At 44.6% G+C, this 13,777-nt stretch overlaps 1 protein-coding gene across 1 annotated transcript in view; it reads left to right on the plus strand.

The window, feature by feature from the left end:
- The window catches only part of LOC126285262 (uncharacterized), a 78,035-nt gene that overhangs the window by 18,270 nt on the left and 45,988 nt on the right, over nucleotides 1-13,777 (plus strand). Inside the window, exon 2 of the mRNA XM_049984553.1 lies at nucleotides 10,905-11,042. Within this exon, the coding sequence (XP_049840510.1) occupies nucleotides 10,905-11,042 (138 nt within the window). The remainder of the gene's footprint in view (nucleotides 1-10,904; nucleotides 11,043-13,777) is intronic.

The raw sequence follows: 13,777 nt of genomic DNA on the forward strand, positions 1-13,777 counted from the left end.
CCATCATCAGTTATTTTGCTCCCGAAATAGCAAAAGTGCTTTACTATTTTGTCTCATTTCCAAATCTAATTCCCTCAGCATCACTCGACTTAATTCGACTACATTCCATTATCCACGTTTTGCTTTTGTTGATGTTCATCTTATATCCTCCTTTCAAGACACTGTCCATTCCGTTCAACTGCTCTTCCAAGTCCTTTGCTGTCTCTGACTGAATTACAAAGTCATCGGCGAAACCTCAAAGTTTTTATTTCTTCTACCTGGATTTTAATACCTACTCCGAATTTTTCTTTTGTTTCCTTTACTGCTTGCTCAATATACAGATTGAATAACATCGGGGAGAGGCTACAACACTGTCTCACTCCCTTCCCAACCACTGCTTCTCTTTCATGCCCCTCGACTCTTATAACTGCCATCTGCTTTCTGTACAAATTGTAAATAGCCTTTCGCTTTCTGTATTTTACCCCTGCCACCTTTGGAATTTGAAAGAGAGTATTCCAGTCAACACTGTCAAAAGCTTTCTCTAAGTCCACAAATGCTAGAAACGTAGGTTTGCCTTTGCTTAATATTTCTTCTAAGATAAGTCGTAAGGTCAGTATTGCCTCACGTGTTCCAACATTTCTACGTATTGCAAACTGATCTTCCCCGAGGTCGGCTTCTACCAGTTTTTCCATTCATCCGTAAATAATTCGCGTTAGTATTTTGCAGCTGTGCCTTATTAAACTGATAGTTCGGTAATTTTCACATCTGCCAACACCTGATTTCTTTGGGATTGGAATTATTATATTCTTCTTGAAGTCTGAGGGTATTTCGCCTGTCTCATACATCTTGCTCACCAGATGGTAGAGTTTTGTCAGGACTCGCTCTCCCAAGGGCATCAGTAGTTCTGTCCTCAAGTACATCGCCCTTGTATAGACCCTCTATATACTCCTTCCACCTTTCTGCTTTCCCCTCTTTGCTTAGAACTGGGTTTCCATCTGAGCTCTTGGTATTCATACAAGTGGCTCTCTTTTCTCCATTTGCGCCCAGTAAGTCATATCTAGGTATTTTTCCTCTCGAACTGACGTGGAATTCCTTTCTTACATGAGTTTCCTAGATATGAAAATGTTACCGAAGAAAGGGTACATGAAACAGCCAATACGAAAAGAAAACATGTAGTCATAAAAATGGCGAGAAGGCATTTGCGTTGTTAATCTTTTGTGGCATAAAATTATTTTTACTCGTATAAATTCACTTTCGTTCTCACGCAAAAATAATATGAATGCCAGGAAGTCGTCGTTGGAATACAGCGATCTTGGTGACTAGAAACCGTGTTGCTGATAACAGTGAATCACAAGAAAGAGTTTGCTTAATAATAATCGGACTTCGTTTGAAAGCAGCGATTTCAGGTTCGACTTACAATTGTTGAAATGAGGAGAGGCCAATGGTGCCTATCGTTGCGTCAGCAAACTCACCACTTACAGCAAAGAAATAGACAAAAAGTTTCATTGGTTATGCATTACACTACAAAATAAAGATGAAATGATTTAAATTGCGTTATTATTCTTCATAACATTCAAGTTACAGGAATGATACAACGTTATATCACCGATGTTAGAAGATGAAGAAGAAAAAGAAGGAAGAAAGAAAGATGTTAAGTCCCATAGTGCTCGGAGCCATTTATTCGTTTAACAAAAAAAGATCAAAAATTGTTTTTCACAGATACTTCTTATACAAAAGTGAAGTTGATTTTCTGAGATGTAATCTTATCTCCAATATCGAAACGTCAAGTTCTGTCAGTTGTTGTTTGAAATAGAACGTTTTGCTACAGAGGGGACGTGTGCAGGACAATTAGGCCCAGAAGGTTAAACCTGCGGTCCTAGCAGTCGTTCCCCAGTAACCCTACGTGGCGAGGCACCCAGACTGACTAGCAGTACTCACAAATCGCGCAAACAGCGTATTCTGTAAACCACTTATGCCGTGGGCGACTTGCATGTCCTTTTGATTCCAACAATAAATCCACTTTGGAGTCTGCCTTCCCCATAGCTTTTTTCATATGTTCTTTCATTTTAGGTCGTTCTGGACATATATTCCTAGATGTCTTACTGTTACGAGTGGCTGAACGCGAGTCATGTAATCATACAATAGTTGCTGCTTCCAGTTGTTTACTCGTTTACAATGTGGGTCAACTTGCAGTCGCTATATCACTTTTAGACCCCCTACAGGCTTTTCTGAGTTTTACTGCAGTTTCGGTGTTGGAGCTGCGTGATATACAAGCAGTTCTGAAGATATCGTTTCTTCACAACGCACCCTCACCGCCCCTCTCCATCACCTCCTTTGCAGAGCACTGAATCTTCGGTTTTCCCTCAGTTGGTATCTCGCTTGCAGTGCCCTCTAAATAGAAATACTGGCGTAAAAACTACACAGACCGGCAGTACCCAGATACGTACTTAAAAGCTCTCAAATTAGCTGCAGAAACAACTGACACAAGGTGTAATACGAGTATAGGTTTAGGAAGTATAATTTTCATCGTGAGGTTTTGATCTGTTTATGGATTTTAGGATTAACTTCACACGTTGATCATTTCAGGTAATAGCAAAAAATGCACTCAGAAATTTTGAAGTTATAAGAGCCAGTTTACTGGGAGCGAAACGTCATCTACAACTTGTTCAGAAACCAGAGTACAGACATAAGAGTAAATGAGTTTGAACGGAACAGTAGTTGAGAGAATAGTGAGACAGATATGTATCCTATCGCGTACGTTGTTCAGACTGTACGTTGAGCAAGCTGTGAAGGAAACCACGGACAAACATGGAACAAAAAAAACTCTTTGCTGCTTGCGTACGGCATTTTAAGTCTGTTGTAGACGGAATAGGAGATGGAAGATCATTTGAACAGAAGGAATAGTGCCTTCAAAAGAGGTTGTAAAAATGAGCACCAGTAAAGGTAAAATACGAATAATCACCACATACTGGGAGGATCTCTAGGAATTGCGAAGCTAAATGTGACACGAATTTTGCTATTTCGCCAAGAAAATAACAGATGCTAGCTGAAGTTGTGAGAACATAGAATGCAAGAATTTGTTAACCTCAGACATAAATTTAGGTCTTACGAAATTCTTTTTGTAGATATATGCCTGGCGTGTCGCATTGATTGGAAGTGAAACATGGACGATAAACAGTTCAGAAAGGGGAATAGAAGCTTATGAAATGTGATGCCGCAGGAGAATGCCGAAAATTAGATTGATAAGTACGCTAAGTAATGAAGAGGAAGGTAAAGGTAAAGCTGTTATGAACCTGAAAGTTGGTTTGAAAGCCACAGAGGTTCACGTGGCATGGTCCTACTGGTATAGCGTTAGCTTCTTCCGACGACTGAACTGACTTAGGCAAACAGTTACTGTGGACCTGCAGCTTGACATGGGCCTAAAATACGTAGCAGGCAGTCATTTGATAACAAAGATTTCCAGAGGAGAACTGACCGGGGATCGACCCCGAGACCTCAGGATCTGCAAACCTCGCACTTCCACTGAACTACCGACTCTGTTGAAGGGATACCAAATCGAGTTGTAGAGAAGAGCGTTGTGCCACAAGTTTACTAGAAAAGCGGATCGGTTGGTAGGACAGGTCTTGGGGCATCAACGATTAGGTAGCTGATAACGGAGGGAAGTGTCTGTGGGGAGGGGTGGGTGGGTGACAGTTTTAGAGGATCTTCGAGGCTTGACTGCTGTAAGCATGCTCACATGGACGTGCTGGTGGACATTGCTTGAGGCTTGTTAATTTATATATAAACGTAGAAGAGACCCTGTACCTAACACGTTAACTGATCAGCTTCCAGAATAATGAATCAGGAATCGCACAACTACTGAATGGGACAAGAATCACAATCACTACATTAGTATAACAAGACCTTGGCATATATGACAAAGGGGTCAGAGGGGGGAGGGATTCTAAAAATGGCGAAACTGGGCTAACTGCAATGGCGAAGTGCCCAGTGATTGTTGTTCTCAATTGAAAGGAAAATGCTACCACACAAGGGAATACACCATGCCTGTAGTAGAAGTTAAAGACTGTTCATGTAATCAGAATACAAGACCTCAAACTGAAGTTTGCGGTGGCATGCTTAGGTAAAATCTTCTCTGTTTACGAGCCTCTTCGTTTCGAATAAAACACTCGAGCTTTCGATAGCTGTCGCCGCCACTGTCATGGCGAAATCACTGACTGCCGGTACCAGCATGGCGTTCTGTTTATACAGATGTAATGGCAGTGCCCGGAACTTCCAGAGATGGCCGGAGTGGCGCATGCGCTGAGGGCGGTGCACTGAACGAAAGCAAAGACGCTTGCAGGGAGGCGGGAGCGGCCGTTTCAAATGTGGCGCCGACCGCTGCGCCATGTGACGTCACTCGGTCCCTCACGTGCCACACGATAAATACGGACCTGAGTGCACGGGCGTGTGACGTCAAGTATGTAGTGTTCGTGGCCAACGATAAATGCCTATCGAAGTCCAGAGACGTATGTGCGTCTGTGTCAAACATGGAAGTAAAAAAAAAAATGAGGGGAGTGGCACTACAGACTTCCGTTGGACGTCGTTTTGAAGCCAGAGTGGACGCGATTTCAACTAGCCTAAAACATTAGCAGACCACTGTTTACGAGTGCTTCTTGTTCATTCTTTCTGTCGTGTGCGCGCAGTAACTGTTTCCAATACTACATAGACATTGCATGAAGGAGGCAGTTTCGAACATTTTTCTGTTCTCGAATGCGTTTTTGCTCTCGTAACACACCACCATCAGAGTGACGTCACGGGGAAGTGTCACGGCGGTGAATTATGGGAGTATGAATGCGGTGAACTTAATGTTTTGGACTAGTTAAGATGGCGGACATCGGCTTAAAGTTTATGACGTAATGCCACCTCCCCTCCCCCGTGCTGTCAAAGCCATTCGATCAGATCTTTGACAGTGTAACAGGGAAGCTTTTAGCAAAAATATTTGATAAAACGTAGAGCGAGGGCCATTGTTTACGTACCGTTTCACGTGATTTAGAGCTTGAAAGCTATAAAATGACGAAGTATATTTGGTGTGGGGCTATTACCAGTGATTATTGCAAAGTATGAAGAATACGAAAGTCTTCTTACCACAAACCACGCTGAGCACAAAAACCGTAACAAATGGCCAGAGTCTTACAAAGAAATAGCTGCAGCCATCAGCTGCATTCGAAATTGCTGCACTGTTGATAAGCTTGCATATAAAAAGAAAGGAAGTGTGGAAGGAGATGGATCTGTGAACAGCCAAGTGTGTTCAAAGTGTACATTAGCGAAATAAATGTAGTTACGTCTACTCAGCTGGCCGGAGTGGCCGTGCGGTTCTAGGCGCTACAGTCTGGAACCGAGCGACCGCTACGGTCGCAGGTTTGAATCCTGCCTCGGGCATAGATGTGTGTGATGTCCTTAGGTTAGTTAGGTTTAAGTAGTTCTAAGTTCTAGGGGACTTATGACCTCAGTAGTTAAGTCGCATAGTACTCAGAGCCATTTTTGTTATGTCTACTCAAAATAACGTTACTTAATCTTCGTAAATTCCTCATTAGATGATTTATATATTGGCTCAGATGTCTCTGGAATAATACGTAAAATAGTACACTGTGGGATTGGAGTACTGTATCGAAATCTGGAATAGCTTTCACCTGTTGCTAAAAATCTTAACTTAGCCATGACACGACCTTCAGCAGAAATAGCATTCATGATTCAAATAATGAAACTCTGCACCAGTTTCGTATTTTGTCATGATTTGCACAACGTTTTGCGACAGTGCAAATGTTTACACAGGTATTTTATGCGATGTCAGAAAATCGCACGAAAGAAATCTGTCCAACTGGAATAAACCATAAAACTATAACTGCAGGATAATAGAGGCAGAACAACACACATACAAACGCCACGTAAAGAACATATGTGAATATCTTGCTTTGATAATGAGAATAAATTGTTGAAAAGCGTCATTGATGTTATTGTGGTCTTCAGTCATGAGACTGGTTTGAAGCAGCTCTCATTAAGCAAGAAAAAACACGTACGAGTGCAATGTTTCATTATTTAAATAATTAATGACAAAGCTGCAGGCTTTGCAAAAACATCAATTATGATGAATGAAGTTAAGAAATAGCGCACCGTAAATGGATATCGTGTATAGAAATACGAGGGGCTACTTGCATGAGGGCAAACTGAAATGTTTCTTCTCCTTTATGAAATAATTTTCGCTATCCTTTGTCCTCGCACTGTAGCTCCTGGAGCAAACTCTGGTGAACACTTGGAGCTTCTCCGCTCGCTATCCACTGTTCCACACACTTATCAATATACTTATTCGTCTATGTCTTTGGTTATATCCAATATACACTATTCATCAAGAAATTGGTTAAATATGTACTGTCTTTTAGAAAGCACAGAGACATTAGGCTACTGGCCTACCCTTTGTTTCTACTCCTTTGATGTGTGTTTATTTGATTTGTTTATGTATTTAATAATGTGTATTAGAGCATGTTTATGGTGCAGCCGTAGGAATATTTATGTAATTTGAAGTTATATAAATGTACATCCAGTATTTCGTTCCTGTTTCAATATGCCAGTGAGTGTGCATTGGCTTGAAGAAATGGTGGGAGTGCTCCAGCCAAACACAGCGCTCGTTACTACGGTAGGCGACTACCAGAGTCAATGGAGGGACTGTATGGAAGTGGGGGAGGGGCATCGGGAAGCAGAGGACACAGGGGAGAGCTGGATGGGAAGGCACAACAGACGGTCGCAGGAAATACTTGGAGAGCGTTGAGCAGTTTGCGCGTGGTCGCGGGAGATGGAAATATTTCGAAGTGCCCACTTGTGCACTTGTGAGATTTCCGTGGCTTCTACAGTCAAGACGTACTATGGGTTCACAAGTTAATATCTCGCGAGCTATGTTGTTGCTCATAACTAATTACGTGAAGTAGGAGTCTATTGTTTCCCTGTTATTCAACTTACATTTTATTTAATTGCTGGACGATCGACACCAAGAAGTATTTTGCAGAAATAAATGGCATTCTTAAAGGTACTTCTGCTACCGCACTCGTCATTTAAAGTCGTTAAAAATAGTACCTGCAGGTTTCATTTAATTGCAACCTTTCATTTATAAATTTCTATGTCACATACAAAATTCTCAATTTCCGAGTGATAGGAACGTTCGACCATTCGATTCATGTGTCTGTTCATATTGTATACTGTAGACTCAGTAGTATTTCGCTTGTAATGCGACAATTACGTGCATCCCAGCCCCTAGACAACGAAACCAGCCAAAACTTTTAATATTTCAACTCTGAGTCAGAGAGTACGTAGTTGAGGGCCACATCACCACCTCACATTTTGTTTTTTGAAAGCCCGCAAGTGCCTCCTACTGGTCCACTTCAAACAGGACATACGCAGAGAAGAAATGCTCCCTCAGTTACAATTCGGACTTCGTAACAGACACTCAGCACCTAAACAACTTATAAGAGTAGTCGAAGCCGTCACAGAAATCTTCAACCGGAAAGGCTACTGTGGCCTAGTGCTGCTGGACGCAGCCAAGGCTTTCGACAGTGTGCGCTGCACAGGACTGTTGTACGGACTTTACACACTAGGGTTCCCCGGCCACGACGTTAAATTGCTGAGCAGTTACCAGACCAACCGTACATTCTGTGTGAAAGTGGACACAGTGAAGTCGTCCACACGTGGCATACGAGCTGGCGTCCCACAGAGATCGGTGTTTTGTCCAGTACTGTATAACCCGAGCGCCGCCGACACACCGACTGCGCCACAGACGCATACAGCTCAGTATGACGACGACACGGCATTCTTCGCGACTGGCTGCAACAGACGAATAGTCACCCACAGACTACAGAACATCCTAAACAAAACAGAAACCTCGGCCAGAAAGTTGCAAATTACTGTCGCCAGCGACACGACCCAACCGCTGATGCTCGCACTGAGGAAAGGATAACGATCCCCAGGACATTGTCTGCGGGAAAACGCCCCCTTTAGACCACACAGAAGCGAAATTCCCTGGAGAGCAACAGCAAAATGCCTGGGTGTAACGCTCGACCGACGCCTGACCTGGAGACCACACACCGATGAACTCCGGAAGAAAGCAAGCGCCAGGCTAAATGAGTTATACCCTCTGTTAAACAGCAGTAGCAGCCTTGCAGCCACAACACGAGTAAGGCTCTACTGCACACTAGTAGTACGAGCGATACCCGAGTATGCCTGTCCTGTATGGGGCTATGCAGCTAAAAGGCACAATGTGCGGGCATTCACGTCCCCTCCCAATTTCCCACGGCCGAAACACACGAAGCCGCAGGAATGAAATCACTGACACAAATATCCCGACAACTCGCTGCTGCCTTCTATTATACCGCAAGCAAATCAGAAAACCCACTGATAAATAGATTAGAGATTATCCCACCCAACAAAATAAATACGGGAGACCCAAATCCATCCTGCAGTAAACAAAAGAAAACAAAAAGTAATTGCTATAAACCGCTACTGCATTAAAAGTTAGGCCCCATGCAAAAAGTTAGGAGCATGGCAAGCATGCGAAGTAATATTCACATTACCTAGAAGAAAATGTCAAGCGACAATAACGCTCACCCCAAACATCGTGCCAATGCGAGGAAATTAAATATGCAGAGAGAGAGAAACGAAGGTGGAAATAACGATCGAAAGCTTAAATGTTTTATTTTAAATTACGTGGCTTGTGAAACGAGAAGATTTTATTGATGAAGCTTGAAGTAATCGGCATGCAATGAAATGACGTACGTCGCCCTCCGGATCGCCTCACGGTCGCGCGTCGACCGCACTGCTGCGTTGTAGGTGGATGCCCAAGTGGCTGCAGACTGTTATTGGTGGCACCGGCAACCCTCGCCAACGTGCAGATTATCACTTGAAAAGAGCAGTCCTTTCAGCTTCATTTTCACATGCGGGAACAGCGCAAAGTCACAGGACGCAACGTCTGGACTGCAATGAGGGTGTTCGAGAAGTTTCAGTCCTGTACCCCGCAAATATTCGGTGCGTGCTTCGGCGCGGTGAACTGGAGCATTGTCGCGATGGAGGAACCGAGTATCCGTCCGTGACTTCGGTCGCAGGTTCTTCCAAGACTGGATGACTTTGGACAGGCGCTGCTTAGTGTACCACTTAGCTGTGAGTGTCTTCCGTGCGTCCAAAACAACACGCTCCACAATTCCACTCGATTTGAGGAAAACAGCTATCATTTTCTTCTTTACTGAGCGGCATTTTCTGACAGCTACGGGTGTGTCGTCATCTTCAGCGGCACGTCATAATGGTACAGCCATGTCTTGTCACCTGTCACGATGTTACTCACATACTGAGATTGCCCCCTTAGAAAACCTCTTTAACATCTCCCCGCACCAAGTCACACGCCGTGTCATCAGCTCTTCCGGCAGTCTATGCAAATGATCTGCTTACAGGTCAGTCGCCTGTCATCGACTAGCATTTCTGTCACAGCATCAACGTTTCCCTCCGTAACTCCTCGCCAGTCCGCAGACGTCTGCCTTGACACGAACACAGCGCCACAGCCGAGGTGGCCTCAGAAGACGCCGCAACAGTCGACTAGCGGCCTGCAAGCCGAATTAGCCGAATCCCATCCAAGCAGTTTATGAAAGCCTGTCTGTATAGCGTTTATGCGTGGCGACTACACTCAAATGGACTGTTTTGGACTTGGTGCCTCAAGTTAAGTTATTGTGCTACGCCGATGGCTTGTACTTGTAATCACTTCAGATTCCGGTCTAATCACCCAGATATTCTTCATCATTCACCTATGGCAGATGCACCCAATAATAAATAAAGAGCAAGGTTACATTAGTCACTAATACTGTAGTTTATCATATTCATTGGCGATTATTAATTATTCCGATCAAATGGTTATTTCATTATGAATTTACACATGTCACACATCTGTTTTCGGAAAAAAATTGAGTAACATGTACATATTGTAACAGTTACGCACAAATGAAGAGACTTGCACAGGCTAGACCAGTGGTCGCCAACAGGTGGTCCGTGGACCCCGAGGGGTCCGCGAGCTATGCCAGAGGGGTCTGCAAGATACTATTAGAACAAGAAACTATACTAAATATATTTCGTATGATACTCAATTGTTATTTTTTTAAGGAGTCTGTTATACTAAACACCCTGATTTGAAGACGAAGATTTTGAGCAAAAATCAAAAATTTAACAATAACAATGTTGGGTAAATTGAAAAAGTTTTAAGCTCAATATTTTTTCAATAATGCCAAAAATAGAAAGCGTATAAAAAGACCCTTAATTTGACTTTTTTTAGGTAATTGGTACTGTGATATGAAACGGTACCAATCATGCTCGATGAGGGGATCCTCGAGAAAATTTTGTTGGGAAGGCCTGGGCTAGACACAGCTCCAGTGAGGCAGTCGTTCAACTGAAGAGCACAACAATAGCAAGATTTACACTGAACTGTTGGTTTTTAGATTTCATTGCATTAACCGTGACCAGCCGATACAGTTCCAGTCTTTCGTAACGATTCGATTACATGGACAAATTTTGAGAAACAGTAGTGTCTAAAATTATTTTGCACTGTTGCTAAAACTTGGCATGGGATCACCTTCCTGCCGGGGTGGCCGAGCGGTTCTAGGAGCTTCAGTCTGGAACCGCGCGACCGCTACGGTCGCAGGTTCGAATCCTGCCTCAGGCATGGATGTGTGTGATGTCCTTAGGTTGGTTAGGTTTAAGTAGTTCTAAGTTCTAAGGGACTAGTGACCTCAGATGTTAAGTCCCATAGCGCTTAGAGCCATATGAGCCATTTGGGATCACCTATTTAACTACAACGCCTCTCCCAAGCCAATGAGCCAACCATTTAGTGTCCCATCTTTTCAAAGTAAGCGCGCGTTGGATTCCAGCGGAGATGCGTTGCGCAAGGCTTCTCCCAGACTAAACGCTTCGGGCACCGAACGCGCCCCCGCGGCGCTCCTCAGCCGGTGTGCCGCCGCCGCCGCCGCCGCCGCCGACGCCGCCCCCACCCCACCCACACCCCAGGGGTCCGCCCACCTGCCCCCCTCGCCCGCACCTTATCTGCTCCTGCCTGCCTGCCTGCCCGCCTCACGGCTCCCCTAATTAGCTGTCCGCCGTGTAAACAGCCACCAGGAGAGGCCCATGCTGCTGCATTGTCCAGTCACCGCAGCCCGTGCCTTGCGCCAGCAGATATCATCGCGACAGGCACGGACGGCTGTCACGCGTCGACTCGACGTTTCATTCCTCTGTCCGCCTTCACACGACCTCCCGAGTGGATCTCTCTACGCAACGTAAGCCTAGCGGCGAGCCGTAGTTCATTAATCACCGACTGTCGCCCTCGGTGTTTCCGTGCAGCAGCTGCACCTCCACCGCTATCTTTTACATATTGTTGTGACGATCTTCGGTATGAAGACTGGTTAGATGCATCTCTCCACAGTTTGTTGCCTTGTACAAGCTCCGTCACCTCTCTGCATAACTACTGCCACCTACATACATCTGAACCTGCTTAATGTATGCCAGCGATCGTCTCACTCTTCAATTTGTACCCCTAAAACTTCCCTCGAGTAACAAATTGAGGACTCCTTGATGCCTCAAACGATCCTTTCTACTAGTCGAGTTGTGCCCTTAACTGATTTTCTCCCTAATTAGACTTAATGCCTCCTAATCACTTATCCAGTCTACCCATCTAATCGTCAGTATTCTCCTGTAACACTATGTTTCAAAACCTTCTCTTCTTGTCTGAATTGTTCATTGTCCATTTCTTTACGAAGCTACACTTTTATGTAATGAAGCACAGTTGTCACTCTTCAGTGGGAAACTTACGTTGGTAGAATTTGCCTAGAAGAATGTTTGTCCTCAAAATACTCTTCCAGAGCCAAATAATTAGAAAGTCGACTTAGCAAAGAACGAATCGAATTAAAAACAAGGCTGACTACATTTTATCAAATAAAGACATTATACAGGATGTGAGGAGCACAAAAAAATTCCTATTGTAAGAGATCACAGACTGGTAAGACGCACGTATACGAAGCTAGAAATGAACATTCATCAGGCACAAAGTCAGTAATGCACATTGCGAGACTTTATTTAAGCACTGAGCAATCAAACAAATTAAGTAATGGGTTCAGAGCAAGCAAAAGGTTTTGCACGTACGAAAAAAGCAAAGTAACCTATTTGGAGACGTCTCCGAGAGGATGTGAGAATTTACAACGAAAATTAGCTAACAGAAACAACTGAAAACAATAAGAGAATAAGGTAGACAATTTTAAAACTTACATTGAGTAGACACATTTCGTCAGTTACGATTGGATGTGACACTGTAACTACCACAGAGAACCCCCAGGGGGTCCACAACTCTTTTGTGGATGCGTGCGTGGCGAGCACGGGACCCCGAGCTAATGTGGCCCTCCTTCCTTTCAGGGCTGCATACCTTCCTTTTCCACATCCTTCCCCGTCCCCCATCCCCCCTCCCCCCTCACCTCCGCCTCTTCCCTTCCCCTTCTCCCTCTTTGGAAGTACATTTCATGCCTACGTCTCTCTTCTTTGCTCTCTATCCTGGAAAGTCTCTGTCCTCCCTTTGTCCTTCTCTTTTCCTTGCCTCTTCTCTTTACCCTCTTCTCTGCTGCAGCGTTTGAGACCTCTCTTCTTTCCTTTTCTTTGTTCCTCCCTTTCTCTTTCTTTCCTCCCTGTGCGTGTCTGAAGGCCGACCCACGCGTTCGCAAGAGTAGCTGGTGACGGGATAACGCGTAATTCCCTGCCTCGGGTAGACAGGTAGGACACGTGCGTACACCCTGGTAACGATCAGGCCCAGGGAGGGCCACAGAGAGGGCCCTCAAGAGGAAGGAGCTCGCCATCAGAGACCTCGGTAATTATGGGGGATACTTTCGCAATGGTTTCCTCTATCTCTACAACTTCTTCTCACAAGCGAAAGTTAGATGAGTCTCAACCACGGACAATTCTTTCATCAGTGCCACAGTTCCTTGTTGTTTCTCGGTCGGACGAAGGTCAAAACTTCCCCACAGTCTTGTACCCGATTACGAAATGACACCTTGTTGTTAGAAACAGTGTCCTCCAGGCACAAAAATTGCTGCGAACACCACTGTTCCACACCTTCCCTATCCAGGTGAAAGTGCACCACACTTTAAATTCACCACATGGGGTGGTTTATACACGCTCACTCGACGGATTGTCCAACGAGGAAATTCGAAACTATCTGTCTGACCAGGGTAACGGCTTACATCGAGTTATGAAAAGGGTTGACGAGGACTTGGTACCAACCCATGTTATCGTCTTGACTTTTGACAGAGTTCAACTTCCATCGAACATTAAAGCGGGCTATGAGATAATTTCAGTTTCCCTTACATCCCAACCCTACGCATTGCTATTGGTGTCAGCGGTTCAATCATACAAGCCAGTCCTGTTCCAGTCCAGCCAAATGTGTTACGTGTGGCAAGGATGCCCATGAGGGTGCTTGTCCACCTCCATCCCCTCGTTGCATCAACTGTATGGGTGTCCACGCTGCTTCCTCTCGAGATTGCCCCCTTTTTAAAGACGAAAAGCTTATTCAGGAAATCAGAGTGAAGGAAAAGGTGTCTACATTTGCTGCTCATAAGTTATTCGCCAGTCGAAAGCCCACTGTGCCACCAGCAGGTAAATATAGCACTGTCCTTGAATCTCCTTGGCCTGCTAAGGAGGCAGCCATACAGACTTGTGATCTCACCTTCAGTGCCACGGTCGTCAGATCAGCTGGCGCAAAGATCGC

The sequence above is a fragment of the Schistocerca gregaria genome, chromosome 8 (assembly GCF_023897955.1).
Source record: "Schistocerca gregaria isolate iqSchGreg1 chromosome 8, iqSchGreg1.2, whole genome shotgun sequence".
NCBI lineage: Eukaryota > Metazoa > Arthropoda > Insecta > Orthoptera > Acrididae > Schistocerca > Schistocerca gregaria.